Consider the following 12,231-nt stretch of genomic DNA (forward strand, 5'->3'; position numbering starts at 1 on the left):
TAGAATCATCATCCAGTCAGGGCAGTGTTGCCAACTCCTCAGCATCGGAAGTAGCTATAGGCCCGCCCAAAAGTCGCTAGAAGTCGCCAGATCGTTATTTCTGTGCAACGGGGGGTCTACTCTGTTCCTACACAGTACAGCAGATGGGGGGAGCCTGCAGATGCCTGAAAGGCATCTGCAGGCTCCCCCCATCCCCCAGGCTGAAAGACAGAAAATATGTTTTTTTCTCCCGTGATCTTGGAGCCGCCGACCTCCAAAAGAAGTCGCTACATTTGTTGCTAGTCACTGTTTTCTAATTTTGTCACTGGGGGGTCCAGAAAGTCACTAAAAATATCAACAAAATTGCTAAGTTGGCAACATCGAGTCAGGGTCCAGGAGGAAGGCACTATCTCTGACTTTAAGAGTAGGCTTAAAACTTTCCTTTTGATAAAGCTAATGTCACTGTATCAGGTCTAAACCAGCTCTTAGTTATGTTGCTACAGGCTCAGTCTGTTATAGGCTCAGACTACAAGTGGGGACTTTTATCCTGTCTGAGTTGATGTGACTAACTTTCCAGTGACTCTGGTTCTAGTGGTGGATTCATTTTTGGTCTCTGGGAAAAAACAACATTATTTTAATAATTTCATACTTTTTAAAATGATACGTGCCCATTATTTTCCAAGCTTTTATAAAATGAATCTACTCATTTTTTTTTTTTTTTTACAAAGTCTGTTTTTTTTTTCATGATGTCCTTTGCCACAATGGTCTTTTTATTTCATAATCTTGTTTTTTCATCAGAATGACATGGTCTGTCAATCAAAGCTAGAGAGTTTTGAGGGGTCTAGCTGCAGACCTCCACTCTCAGCTGCTTGAGGAGCAGCTCTAAAATCGACTTCTCTCCTGCAGCCATTCTGTCTTTAACGTGTCATGTACTCCTGTTTTCAGCTTTTCAATCTTCTCGGATTAGTGAGAAGTCTCCACGTTTGAGTCGATCCTGCCATTTCTGTGTTAAGTATCCTTTGATTGACAGACAAAGTCATTATGCTGAAAAAAGACATTATGAAATGAAAAGGCCACTGTTGAAAAGGACATGATGAGATAAAAATTGACTTTGCAAAAAAGTTTTATTTTATAAATGCTTGTACTGTAAATAAGTCATTACGGGATAAACCATATAATAGTTAAAAAATCATTATAAAATAGTTAGCTATAATAATTCTATATTAAAGAATAAAAACATTTCATAATAATACTGCTGTATTTTAATATTTAATGGCCATATTATATATTTGTCAGTTATGTATAAAAAAGGTATTTATTTTAAAACGTCTTTATTTATAGAATTGTGAATCTTGTGGGGTTCCGTAGATAGAGCCAGAAATGGTTTTAATTTAAAGTTCAAAAACCAAATGTGTTTTTCCAGCTGTAAAACCTAGAGGCCATATTATAGTTCTTATTTTTATTTTAATCTGTATTATGTTTTTTTTTTATTATTACTGTTATAATGATTAATGTTGTTTTTCACGGTCAGATTTTTATCAGCAGGGAGCTTGATGTTTCAAAGAAAGTACGTAAATGAAAGAGTTTTACATCAATGGAGAGGTACGTGCCTGCATTTGTGTGTGTGTGTGTGTGTGTGTGTGTGTGTGTGTGTGTGTCTGTGTGTGTGTGTGTGTGTGTGTGTGTGTGTGTGTGTGTGTGTGTGTGTGTGTGTGTGTGTGTGTGTGTGTGTTTGTATCTCCTCCTTCCCGGGCGGCCCCGCCTCCGCTCCGAGTGGGGCTTTAATACCGCATGAGGAGCAGCAACCGCCAAGAGGAACAGACACACGCAGATCGGGAGGGACAAGCCGCAGATCCAGGACGAGCTGCTGAGGAAGACCCGAGGCAGTGAACCAGAAATACACGAAGAAGAAATCAGGATCGTATTATTATACTGGCGTACCCCCTCCACACACACAGAAACACACTCAGGCACACTGACGGTGCGGGATCCAGGAGCGTCAGACACACCGGTGCGTAAAGTTGCCCCCGCGCTCTCTTTGAGGACATCACCCGGGAGGCTCTTGAAGGATTTCAGTGGTTCCGGGCTTGGGTCAGGATTGTACAGCCCATCACAGAGTCTTTGTCTGTAGATGATAAGGCTCCACGGGGAGCGCTGCCCAGACTCACTGTGAACGTGCCACATGCGCGTGGGAGTAATGGATCTTCTTTTGCTATAGCCAAGATTTGCCGCGGTTTTTTTTAAAGTATCCCCCTTTTTCCTCCTCTGACGGTGTTGTTCGTTGGTGTCAGAATTTTTTTTTTCACTGCTGGACGAGCGCAGAGATTTCAGGACTCCTCGTGCGTTATTACAACCATGAACTGTGTTTTCACTTTGCTACAAATCCTTTTGGCAGCGGTTTACCTATCCACTGTAAAGGTGAGTGTCTGTGTTGCATCATTAATAACCATAAAACATTATATCAGTGATGATCACTCTCTTCTCTGTGCAGATCTAACAGTTTACAGCCTCATTTATTCACTAAATGTCCCGTTAATAATCAAATAAAACAAAGTGCTCTTTGAGAGAATAAAGCTACAGGCTGATGTTGGCCCGTTACACGAAGTGACTGTAATAACTCATCTTTAAGTTGCACTGAGCAGAAACCAATCATCATTTCTTTTTTATTATTTGATGTTTCTGAGTTCATCTTCTGTCTTGATTCGTTTTGTTCTGCTCGTTTTGTTCTCTGCAGAGCCAGACTCCATTCACAATCCGCTCACTGGAGTAGCTCCAGAAGTGCAAAGTCACGCTTGATACAAAGCTCAAGAAATGCACAGGAATAAAATACAGAAAAAGAAGAAATAATTTCATCCCTAGAAATAACAGTTGAGCTCTGTATGTGTTTCGTTTTCTCTGTTTGGTAAAATTAAAGCTGACATTTGGATTGTTAAAGTGCGCCAACATAAGACAGTGGGAAAATCCTTTAAAGTTGTGATTTTTAATGAATGAATGTTGTTTGTTGGGTTGTCTATCTGCCGAACTGAGCAGACCCAGCTTAAGCTCGCTATCATTACCATCCTTGGTCATCAAGCAGCACCTGTGCCTTACATCAGGTCCGTGAGAATTACCCGACAGATTTATGAATGGAGTTCTGCCGGCAGCGCAGCGTCATCGGAGCTCAGGTCTCAGTGTGGCTGTTGGTCCTGGATCGTTTCTGTTCTCACGATGATCCGGACCGGTAGAAAGCAGAGACCCGGCCCCCTGACCCCTCCAACCCCCCTCCCCCCTCCCGCAGGATCCCCCCCTGTGCGCCCACACAGGCTGTCCCGCTTTCTCACGCAATAGCTCCGCAAATTACAGCAGCCACGCAAGGTGAACACAGCTCTCTGTGGTCTGTTTCTCCTGTTTTACCAACTGAGCCAAAAGCGTTTCCTGCTTAAACTTTCAAAATAAAGCAAAAAAACTACCAAAGAGTCATAAAGTGATGCATGCTGAAACAAAATGTTCACTTTTAGCGCCTGTAAGCCTTACAAGTACCACCCTCAGTGTGCACATCATGCTCTGTGCTCATCTGCTGTGAAGCCTTCATCCTCAAGTGATGAAAGCAGAATCAGAGCTAACGCTGCTTTATTTAGTTGCAGTAATGTGTGCAGACAGGAGACCGCTCTGAAATTAAATTCCATCTTCCCACATGTCTGATTTCCTGCAGAGCTCTGATGTGGAGGTTCAATCAGCCTGTTAGTGACTGTGCATGCTGCTGATCCATGAGTAAACTGGCAGAGACAGAGAGAGACTGAAGAGTGATACAGAAGCTAATGTCCTGAAAGTGTGTGTTAGTGGAGGTCACTGTGCTTAAACTCAAATTAAAACACTGTGGACAGAGCACACAGCGCTGATATCTTGCTTAGTGCGATGCTGACATTAAGAGTAACTAAAAGAGATCTTTAGATGTAGTTGCTTTTGTTTTTGTGTGTGCATATTATTGTAAAAACAAATACTTGACATTTTTATTTCATTATCTCAGTGAGTTGAGAAGGGATCAGTCCATCCATCACGGTGACTGGCTGTCAAAAACACGTGCTGCTTAAAGCATCAAACTCTGCCAATACATGTCTAATTGTCAGTTAGACAGTGAGTGGGAGTTTACCTGTGATGTTTATGTGCTTGATGTTGTGGAGGGACATCTGTGAGAGTCCTTTCAGGATTAAAAGATGTACATGTTGTTCCTCTGCTGTGGGAAGAAAGAAAACATCAGTGTGTTACTTTGATATCAGGAGTTACTGTGTAGATGATTAGCAGAGCAAGAAACGAGGTATTAACAGGTATTCATTTATGTGTATGTGTGTGTGAGTGTGTGTGTGTGTGTGTGTGTGTGTGTGTGTGTGTGTGTGTGTGTGTGTGTGTGTGTGTGTGTAAGTGTGCATACTCCATGCCCCCAGCATGAGTCAGAGCCTGCAGTGTCAGGAAAGTGTAGACCTGGCTGTGCAGACGTGGATCTCAGTTTATTGTCAGTGAGAGTCGAGACACTGTGTGTGAGGGTGTTGCATGAACACACTCACTCATTCACACAGTCTCACACACTCAGACATCTAACACACACTCTGCTCCTCTCTTTCAGACTGCCAGCATTAACAAAGGATTGGACAAGAGCGAGAATGAGGGTGAGTTTTCTTCATTAGAACACTCCTCCTCTAACCAACCACAGAGCCCCCTAGTGGACACGTGGAGGACATTGTTTAATCCCCTCTGATTCAGGCTGTTGACTCTGGTATAAAGTTAAGATCTCTGAGGTGTGCTGCTGGTGTTTGTAGCTCAGTCTGAGCTCAGGTGTGTTTCCAGTGATATGCACTCAGGAGACAAAGGTCTCCTCAGTCTAAAGGTCTGAACCAGGACTTTGAAGTCCCCATAAAAACACTGTTGCAGACTGAGAGCAGAGAGGGACAGAAGCAGAAAGAGAGCGTCATGACAGACGGCCTTGATCCAGTGTGTGTGTGCATGTAGGCCATATGAAACTGTGTGTTTCTGATGGATGGACACACACAAGGCAATACAAACACTGTGTGTTTGTGAGTGTGTTTCCAATCCTGACGTCATGCTGTGACCTTCACATTGCACCTGTCAGCTCCTTTACTCACACAGATAGGACTGAAGTCTGATTACTGTAAACTGTGACTGATACAGCATGTTAGGGAGCGCTGACACACACCTGACATGTAAAACGTACTGAACTCCTGAAAAACACAGCAGGATTCTGGGTTCATGGTGTGTTTTTGCAGCAAAGTGGGCCTCCAACTTTTAGCTGCAGGTGGAGAAACGTGATGCTGCTGGATAACTGTGTCAGCAGGACGTGTGTGTGTGTGTGTCTGTGTGGGAAAGAGAGTGTGTGTATGTACAGAATGATGTAACACAGGTGACATCCTGCTGAGGTGGTGGAACCAGCTGGGTGTGTGATTCCATGACATTTCTGCTGACGCTCTCATGAACCAGATCAACCCAGTCCCAGCCTGAGCCCAAGTTTAGGATCCAGACCTGCAAGCCTTGTGGCATTGTGGCGTCCCTATAGTGGCGATGAAAGTAGGAAAGAAGAAAGCTGAATTCAGACGTGAACTCCTGTCTCACTGTCCCTGGTTCCATCTCTGTGCTGTTTATAAAGTTATGACCCTGAAGCTAACATGCTAACGATTACAGCGCAGTTTGATCCAAGAGGCGGGGTTGGCTCAGGGGTGGGCTCTCCGGGGGTCAGAGGTCAGAGGTGAAGCCTGGCGCCACCAAGCTGGAGGTCTGAGCAGGGGTCAGGAGTCAGTCAGTCTGTGGGAAGCAGACTGATGGACTCTGGAGTGGATTATTCTGGTCTGGGGACAGGCAGCAGAATCACTTTGGGTCATGAAGTCCTGAGATCTTCAGAAGCACAGTTAACCCTTTCTGTGCTGAGCTTCCTGATTGCACCTGATGTGTGTGAGCCTGTGTGTTTGTCATGAATCTAACATACACTACTGTATCCGCCTTTCAAACAGACTCTTTTTATGACTTTTTCTGTAATTTTCTTGTAGTTGTGAGAGGTTTGAACTGCTAGTTTGACAAATAAGGAAATGTGAAGAAGCCTTTTTAGTTAATACTTCATTGACAGTCAAATACCAAAAAACCTGTTGTCAGCATTTAAGGGAAATGTTTTAATCTACATGTATGTATATTTTTAAGATCATAAAGTCAGATTAGGCTGAAGTTACATGACCGGAAAGAACAACTGATGTTTAACCAGTTTCTACTGTTTGACTCTATCCCTGATGTGTCAAAGTCACACCTGTCTCTGTGTCCTCTTTTTTTTCCAGTCATCCCTCTCACAGATGTCATCAAAAAGAGCATGTGTCAGCCCCGTGAGCTGCTCGTCGACATCTTCACGGAGTACCCGGAGGACACGGAGCACACTTACATCCCATCCTGCGTGGTCCTCAACCGCTGTGGGGGCTGCTGCAACGACGAGGCCATGGAGTGTGTTCCCACGGAAACACGAAACGTCACCCTGCAGGTGAGCCACGAATGGGACTCCAAGCCATCGCTCATGACATTGCTGTGAAAGGTTTAGATCTATGCGGGTTTAACTGTCCTGGGAGGCGTTGGGTTGAAGAAATCGGATATAAAAGATGAATTAAGTCTCATAATAAAATAAAATCTGATGGAAAAATAAAAGATGAAGACAAATACTGTATGTCAACACATATTTGATGATTGCCCAAAGCTCAGTTTTTATTCCATAATCCAGGTACAGATTACACTCCACCCACTGATGGAAACCGATGAAGAGTTTGAGAGTTAAAAGAATAATAAAATGAGTTTGTCAGGGTTAAAGGATTGAGGGATTAAAGGAGGGTTACTTTTGGTCAGGACTCGGAGAGGAAGAGTTTGTTTCCCTGCTTCACTCAGAGTGGGGAGCATGGGGAGCAGAGGCATCTCAGACATGTTGTTTACCCTGACCACACTGTGTTTACAGCCCTGTATATGTGTGTGAGTGTGTGTGTGTGTGGGTATTGATGTCGTTTTAAAGTCTCCTGTGTTTGTCTCTCAGGTGATGCGTTTCAGACCGATGGTGACGCAGCACACCATCCATCTCAGCTTCTCTGAACATCAGAAGTGTGAATGCAGGTAGGTTCAGGCGCCCACACACACCTTTACACACTTGCTTACCAACTCTCACGGTGGTGCTCTGATCTAAACTACGTCTTTATTTTTTGTTTTTTGCAGACTAAAGTCAGACGTCCCTGTAAAGAAAGAATAGTAAGTACGTGTTCTTCTCTCAGATTGAAGCTCATTGAGGTGTGACCGCTCTCATCAGGTGGTTTGAATGAGGATCAGGATCAGTTTTTGGGATCAAACGCTCTAACTGTGAATGTTTATCAATGTATGTTGATGCTGGATGATGTCACAGGCTTTAAAAGGTTACTGTAGGTCATCTCTGTTGGAGGTTCAGACCTGCGAGTGTGTCTTTATGGTTTTACAGTTTTATGGAGCGCAAACAGCAGCAGCAGGGTGTTTGACGTCTAGATGACCCCCACCCCTTTTAGTCCGACTCCAGTTTCACAGTGTGTGTGTGTGTGTGTGTGTGTGTGTGTGCACGTCCAGTGTGTGTGTCAGGAGTGGGTCAGGGTGTTTAATTGCATTAGCGTTCTGAGCATGTGCAGGTTAAAGCTGACTGATGGGTGGAGGAGGGGCGGGGTCATGTGAGCTGAGTCACACTCGGCTCTAAATGTGTGTGTGTATGTGTGCACGTAGAGCAGGCTGCAGGGGGCGGGTCCAGCAGTTATAAAGAGGAAGTGCTCCGTCATATAGTTGATCCTGATTCATTCAGGGCTCAGGGTCCAGCCCGCTTTCAGTGATCAGATCTGAGGATGCTCCTGTCTGATCTCACCTGTTAGCGAGGGTTAAAGGTCGAAGCTTCTCATCTTTGATTCTTCATTTTAAAATATGAATCATCTACATCTGTACACAGCTGTAGTTGAGCTGTAACGTTAGCTCCATGCTCTGACAGACACAGACGTGCGCTCTGTCTGTTGCTCTGATGATGACAGTTGCTCACGCGTCTGTCTGCTGGACGTGGTGATAAGCTGCCCCGTGTTTGTTGGAGCTCTTTATCTGTTTCCTGTTGCTGCAGAAGACCAGTTACAGACATCACAGTTATAAACTGACTCTGTGTGTGTGAAGGTGAGCTCTGGTTTCAAGGTTACAGTTCACAGAGTCCAATGATGGTTGTGATGTTTTTAGAGCAGAAGTTTTCCTTTGAGTCAAAGAATGTGTGTGTGTGTTGTGTCTCTGCTCTGACCCTCAGCTCACACACTGACAGATAGTGACACAGTTATAGTGTCTACTCCCTCCTCAGACGGTCACATGACCAGTGTGTGACCCTGTAGGCAGTCAGTCCAGGGTCTGAGCTCTGGCAGAGATAATTTTCTTTTGACTGGTCTGTTTCTGCCAGTGAAGCAGATGAAAACTGACGGATGGAGCGTTTGATTGTTGAATCCCTTCATGTGTGAAGAAATGAATCTTATCTCTTGAATATTGAGGATTTCAATCATATCTGTTGTTGCATGAGTGTGTGTGTGTGTGTGTGTGTGTAGCCCCTCTGCTCTGTAGCTTAGCCCTGTCTCTCTTTTTTCTCCCTCTCCCTGTCTTTGCTTCTCTTGCAGCCACTGTGTGCCTTGCTCAGAGAGGAGGAAGCGCTTGTTTTTGCAGGATCCTCTCACCTGTAAATGCTCCTGCAAATTCACGCAGTTAGACTGCAAGTCACGGCAGCTTGAGTTAAACGAAAGAACTTGCAGGTTTGTTTTCCTCTCATACACCGAAAAAAACCTCAACACATGCTTTATTTCCAGCTGTCTGACTCTCCTGCTGTCCGTCTGTCTGTCTGTCCATCCGTCTGTCTGCTGAGAACAGCATGCTTCTCCTGCTCTGCTGCTTTGTGTGAGCCTGTGTGTGTGTGTGTGTGTGCAGCCTCCGTGGTCTTTGCCCCTGTTAGATCAAACAGATCTCAGATTATGTCTGAGCGCTTGACACCGTGCTCACAGTTATTGTGACGTTTATCTCATCGTCTGATGTCCAAGGGAAATCTTGTGTCTCAGAGATGCTAATGAATGAACAAGAAACAGTGACAGATACGTTAAAATGAGCTCATTCAGCTTGTTACCATGCTACCAACTATTGATGCAGACGGGATGACACACACTTATTTATTTTTAGGTTAAAAGCCAAACCTGACCACGTTCATTTGTTGTAATCAACATGGTAAAGTTAAAAAATGGGAACAGGACTTCCTCAGGAATATTTCTGTTGACGTATCTGTCCTCATTCAGCTCCCTTTGAACAGAAATGAGTCAAATGTCTTAGCCATGATGCTGTGATCACTTCCTCTTCTTGTTGAAGTGACTTCAGGAGTTTAGGGGCAGTTTGGGTGACAGTGGTTTTCCAGTGAAGGTGTTGGTGCACGGAAATGGCATTTTACCCAAACCAGCCTCAAACAGAAACTTCCTAAAACAGCCTTCAGAGTGGAAATTTTCTGAAATGCAGCTGCAACCATGCTGTGTAAACAGCAAACCACAGTTTTCAGTGGAAACACTGATGTCATTGCAAAAATTTGAATCTTATCAGGTGTTTTTGTCTTATTTTCAGCAGAAAATGCCTTTTTAGACTTAATTTAAGCCACATTTAATAGACCAGTCCAGAAGAATGCCTTGTTTCAAGATATTTAAGGACAAAAATAAGGGCTGAGTTGCTTTAAACAAGTTTAAAAAAAAGTAAAATGTATCAAGACATTTTGGTTTCAAGCAAATATTTTTAGCATTTTTTGTCTTTAAATAACTTGAAGCAAGACATTTTTCTGGACCAATAAGTTGAATGTGGCTTGTATCGAGTCTAATAAGACAATTTTTACTTTAAATAAGACAAAAACACTCGACAAGATATCATTTTTTGGAGTGTAGGCTCTGCTTTGCACATATGACTTTCATTGTGGCAACTTAAATTGCCATGCAAAAACCAGACAGCAGTAAAAATGGTGGTCTACCACATTGCCCTGCTGATTCTGCTGACTGCCTTTTAACAAAATGTGCATTTTTGCACCACTTCTGCAATCAGCGAAGACACACTTGATATATACATCAGACGATCAGCCCACCTCAACTTTAGCAAAGGGCTACTAAAAGACTTTAAGGTTATATTGCCAACTACAGGCCTGGCAGGCATACTACTAGCTTTTTTCTGCATTTGTTTGCATTTTTGCACCTTTGAGATGCTCCTTCATAATCAGCTGCTGTGCCTTGATTGCAGGACAGGAAGGGTGTTGCTCCACTTTCCCCCATCAGAGATGTGTAGGGTGCAGTGACTCCTCAGATCTGTTTCCAGTAACTGTAAATATGTCCTCCGGTATGAGGCTAGCCTGGGACACACACTTACTTTTTTACCACAGAGTCCACAGGAAGAGGGAATAAGACAGACACATTTTCACAGATTGGTTCGAACTGGTTGTGTCTGACTTCTGAGAATCACTGTAGTTGGGTTTTGGCCAATAAAAATCAAATCTTCATCAGGGAGTAAAACATTATCAACACAGCCATTGTTTACATTTTAAGATCAATGATCAGCAACCCTCCAGCTGAATACAACAGAAAGCTCAGTCAGACCTTCAGAGGAGCCCATATGTTTTGTTTTGCTTCATGCACAGCTAGATGTCATCAGAAATAAACTGAAGTGTTTTTCATGAATAATTTAGAAAAGCACTCTGAAGACACAAGGTTTCCACGCCATGATGTTGATGTATTATTTATAGTATCACTCAGTCGGTCTGTCAGCTTCATGTATGATCAGAGAGGAGTCGTCAGACACAGCCTCGTTATCAGCTCAGGAAAAATAAAAGTGTGCTGTCAGCTTCATGCAACATTCACAGACTGAGTCTAAATACAGACAGTCTATAAACCAGGCCGAGTTCACAACCTCTGCCGACCCCCCCAGCAACCCCCCACACACACCCCAGGACCCCCCTCTGAGACCCCCCACACAGAGCCACGCACCACAAGTGGAGTGAGCACCACCGCGTCTCTAATTGGCTGCTCAGTAGAGGATGAGGCGGGTGTGGGCGGGGCTTGTGCAGGGGCTGAGATGAGAATGAGGAGGTTTTAAACTCCCCCACACACACACCTTTAAACACTGATGTAAACAAGAGCATTAGTTCAACCCTGACCCCACCCCTTGTTTGGTAACAACCTGTCTGTGTGCATGCAGTGAGTGTATGTGTGCTCTGCTGACCCTTAATAACCTGTAAAAGTAGTCCCAATGTTTTTTCATTGTTAAGTGTCACTGAGAATTTCTCCTTCTCCGTCTCTGACCATTTGTCTCTCTTGCCCTCAGATGTGAGCGCCCCCGGAGGTGAGACCGCCACACTGTAATGAAGGAACCTTTCCTCTGCACAGCACTTTGAGACGTGACGATGCATTCCTGCAAAGACACAGAAACGAGGACGAGCGCGAGAGACTGTGGAAGCGGCTCTGGGCTGTCTGTCTGAATATCTTAATATTTATGTACATATAAACCGACAATGTGTACCGCTGCTACCACAAAAACGACTCTATTTAAAGCAAACGAGTGCGCCACCTGTCGGCGTGTGAACGGAAACTGCTCATCTGTGGAAGAAATATTTTATATAGTGTAACAGTTCACTGGATGCTGGACACTGCAGGGCGGAGGGATACTTCTAAACAAAGAGACACGCTGACGACACGCCCCCCCTGGACCTGGAGGACGAGGAAGAGCTGCTGCGGTTAAAGGAGTTTCCTCTGTGAGGTTATGATGTAAAATTATGTCTCTGCTGGATGAGAAAAAACACTCAACTGTCTCTCATAGTGATGGAGGACTCAGGTTACCATGGAGACGGATAATGTGAAGCTTGGGCTGTTGGGGTTACATGACAGACTGATCCGGATTAAACTCGGGGACATGAAGAGACTGCTTACAAGGACACAGTTAATGAAAACAAAAAGTGAAGTCACAGGTACAAACCACTTCCTGTTCCTGACCCCGCCCCTTCACGCAGCCCCGCCCTGATGTGTTTGAGAGAGTGAATCACTGGAGGGTACACAGAGATAACTCGACAGGCTGATCTCGGATCAGATCAGCGTCTTCCTTATTTAAGTCTTTGTGTTTCCAAAGAACGACCAGTGTGCGCTCAGTGACGACGCCTTCAGTCTTCACCTGTTTTATTTATAGAATATGTTCAGTATTCTGTCTGAT

At 44.2% G+C, this 12,231-nt stretch overlaps 1 protein-coding gene across 3 annotated transcripts; it reads left to right on the plus strand.

Moving 5' to 3' along the window:
* The first annotated feature begins 1,780 nt into the window (after positions 1–1,780).
* On the plus strand, positions 1,781–11,968 carry vegfaa (vascular endothelial growth factor Aa). Of its 3 annotated transcripts, XM_074684287.1 has the most exons (7): positions 1,781–2,397; positions 4,580–4,622; positions 6,291–6,487; positions 7,025–7,101; positions 7,201–7,233; positions 8,640–8,771; positions 11,353–11,968. In XM_074684287.1, exons 1-7 carry the CDS (start codon positions 2,335–2,337, stop codon positions 11,372–11,374), a joined length of 567 nt encoding a protein of 188 aa, XP_074540388.1. In that variant the 5' UTR covers positions 1,781–2,334; the 3' UTR covers positions 11,375–11,968. The 3 variants fall into 3 exon arrangements, with proteins under 3 accessions (XP_074540388.1, XP_074540389.1, XP_074540390.1); XM_074684288.1 differs by lacking the exon at positions 8,640–8,771; XM_074684289.1 differs by lacking the exon at positions 11,353–11,968 and having other exon boundaries at positions 7,201–7,237.
* The last annotated feature ends 263 nt before the right edge of the window (positions 11,969–12,231 follow it).

Source organism: Halichoeres trimaculatus, unplaced genomic scaffold, assembly GCF_033239565.1.
Source record: "Halichoeres trimaculatus isolate MK-OKI-2021-1 unplaced genomic scaffold, fHalTri1.1 fHalTri1_scaffold_12, whole genome shotgun sequence".
In the NCBI taxonomy this organism is placed as follows: Eukaryota; Metazoa; Chordata; class Actinopteri; order Labriformes; family Labridae; genus Halichoeres; species Halichoeres trimaculatus.

Excerpts from the sequence above, each read along its gene's own strand:
- vegfaa (XM_074684287.1), top strand. The coding sequence starts at position 2,335 with ATGAACTGTGTTTTCACTTTGCTACAAATCCTTTTGGCAGCGGTTTAC. Across the intron at positions 7,234-8,639 it reads GTCCCTGTAAAGAAAGAATA|CCACTGTGTGCCTTGCTCAG; the intron begins GTAAGTACGTGT and ends CTTCTCTTGCAG. Across the intron at positions 8,772-11,352 it reads TTAAACGAAAGAACTTGCAG|ATGTGAGCGCCCCCGGAGGT; the intron begins GTTTGTTTTCCT and ends TCTTGCCCTCAG.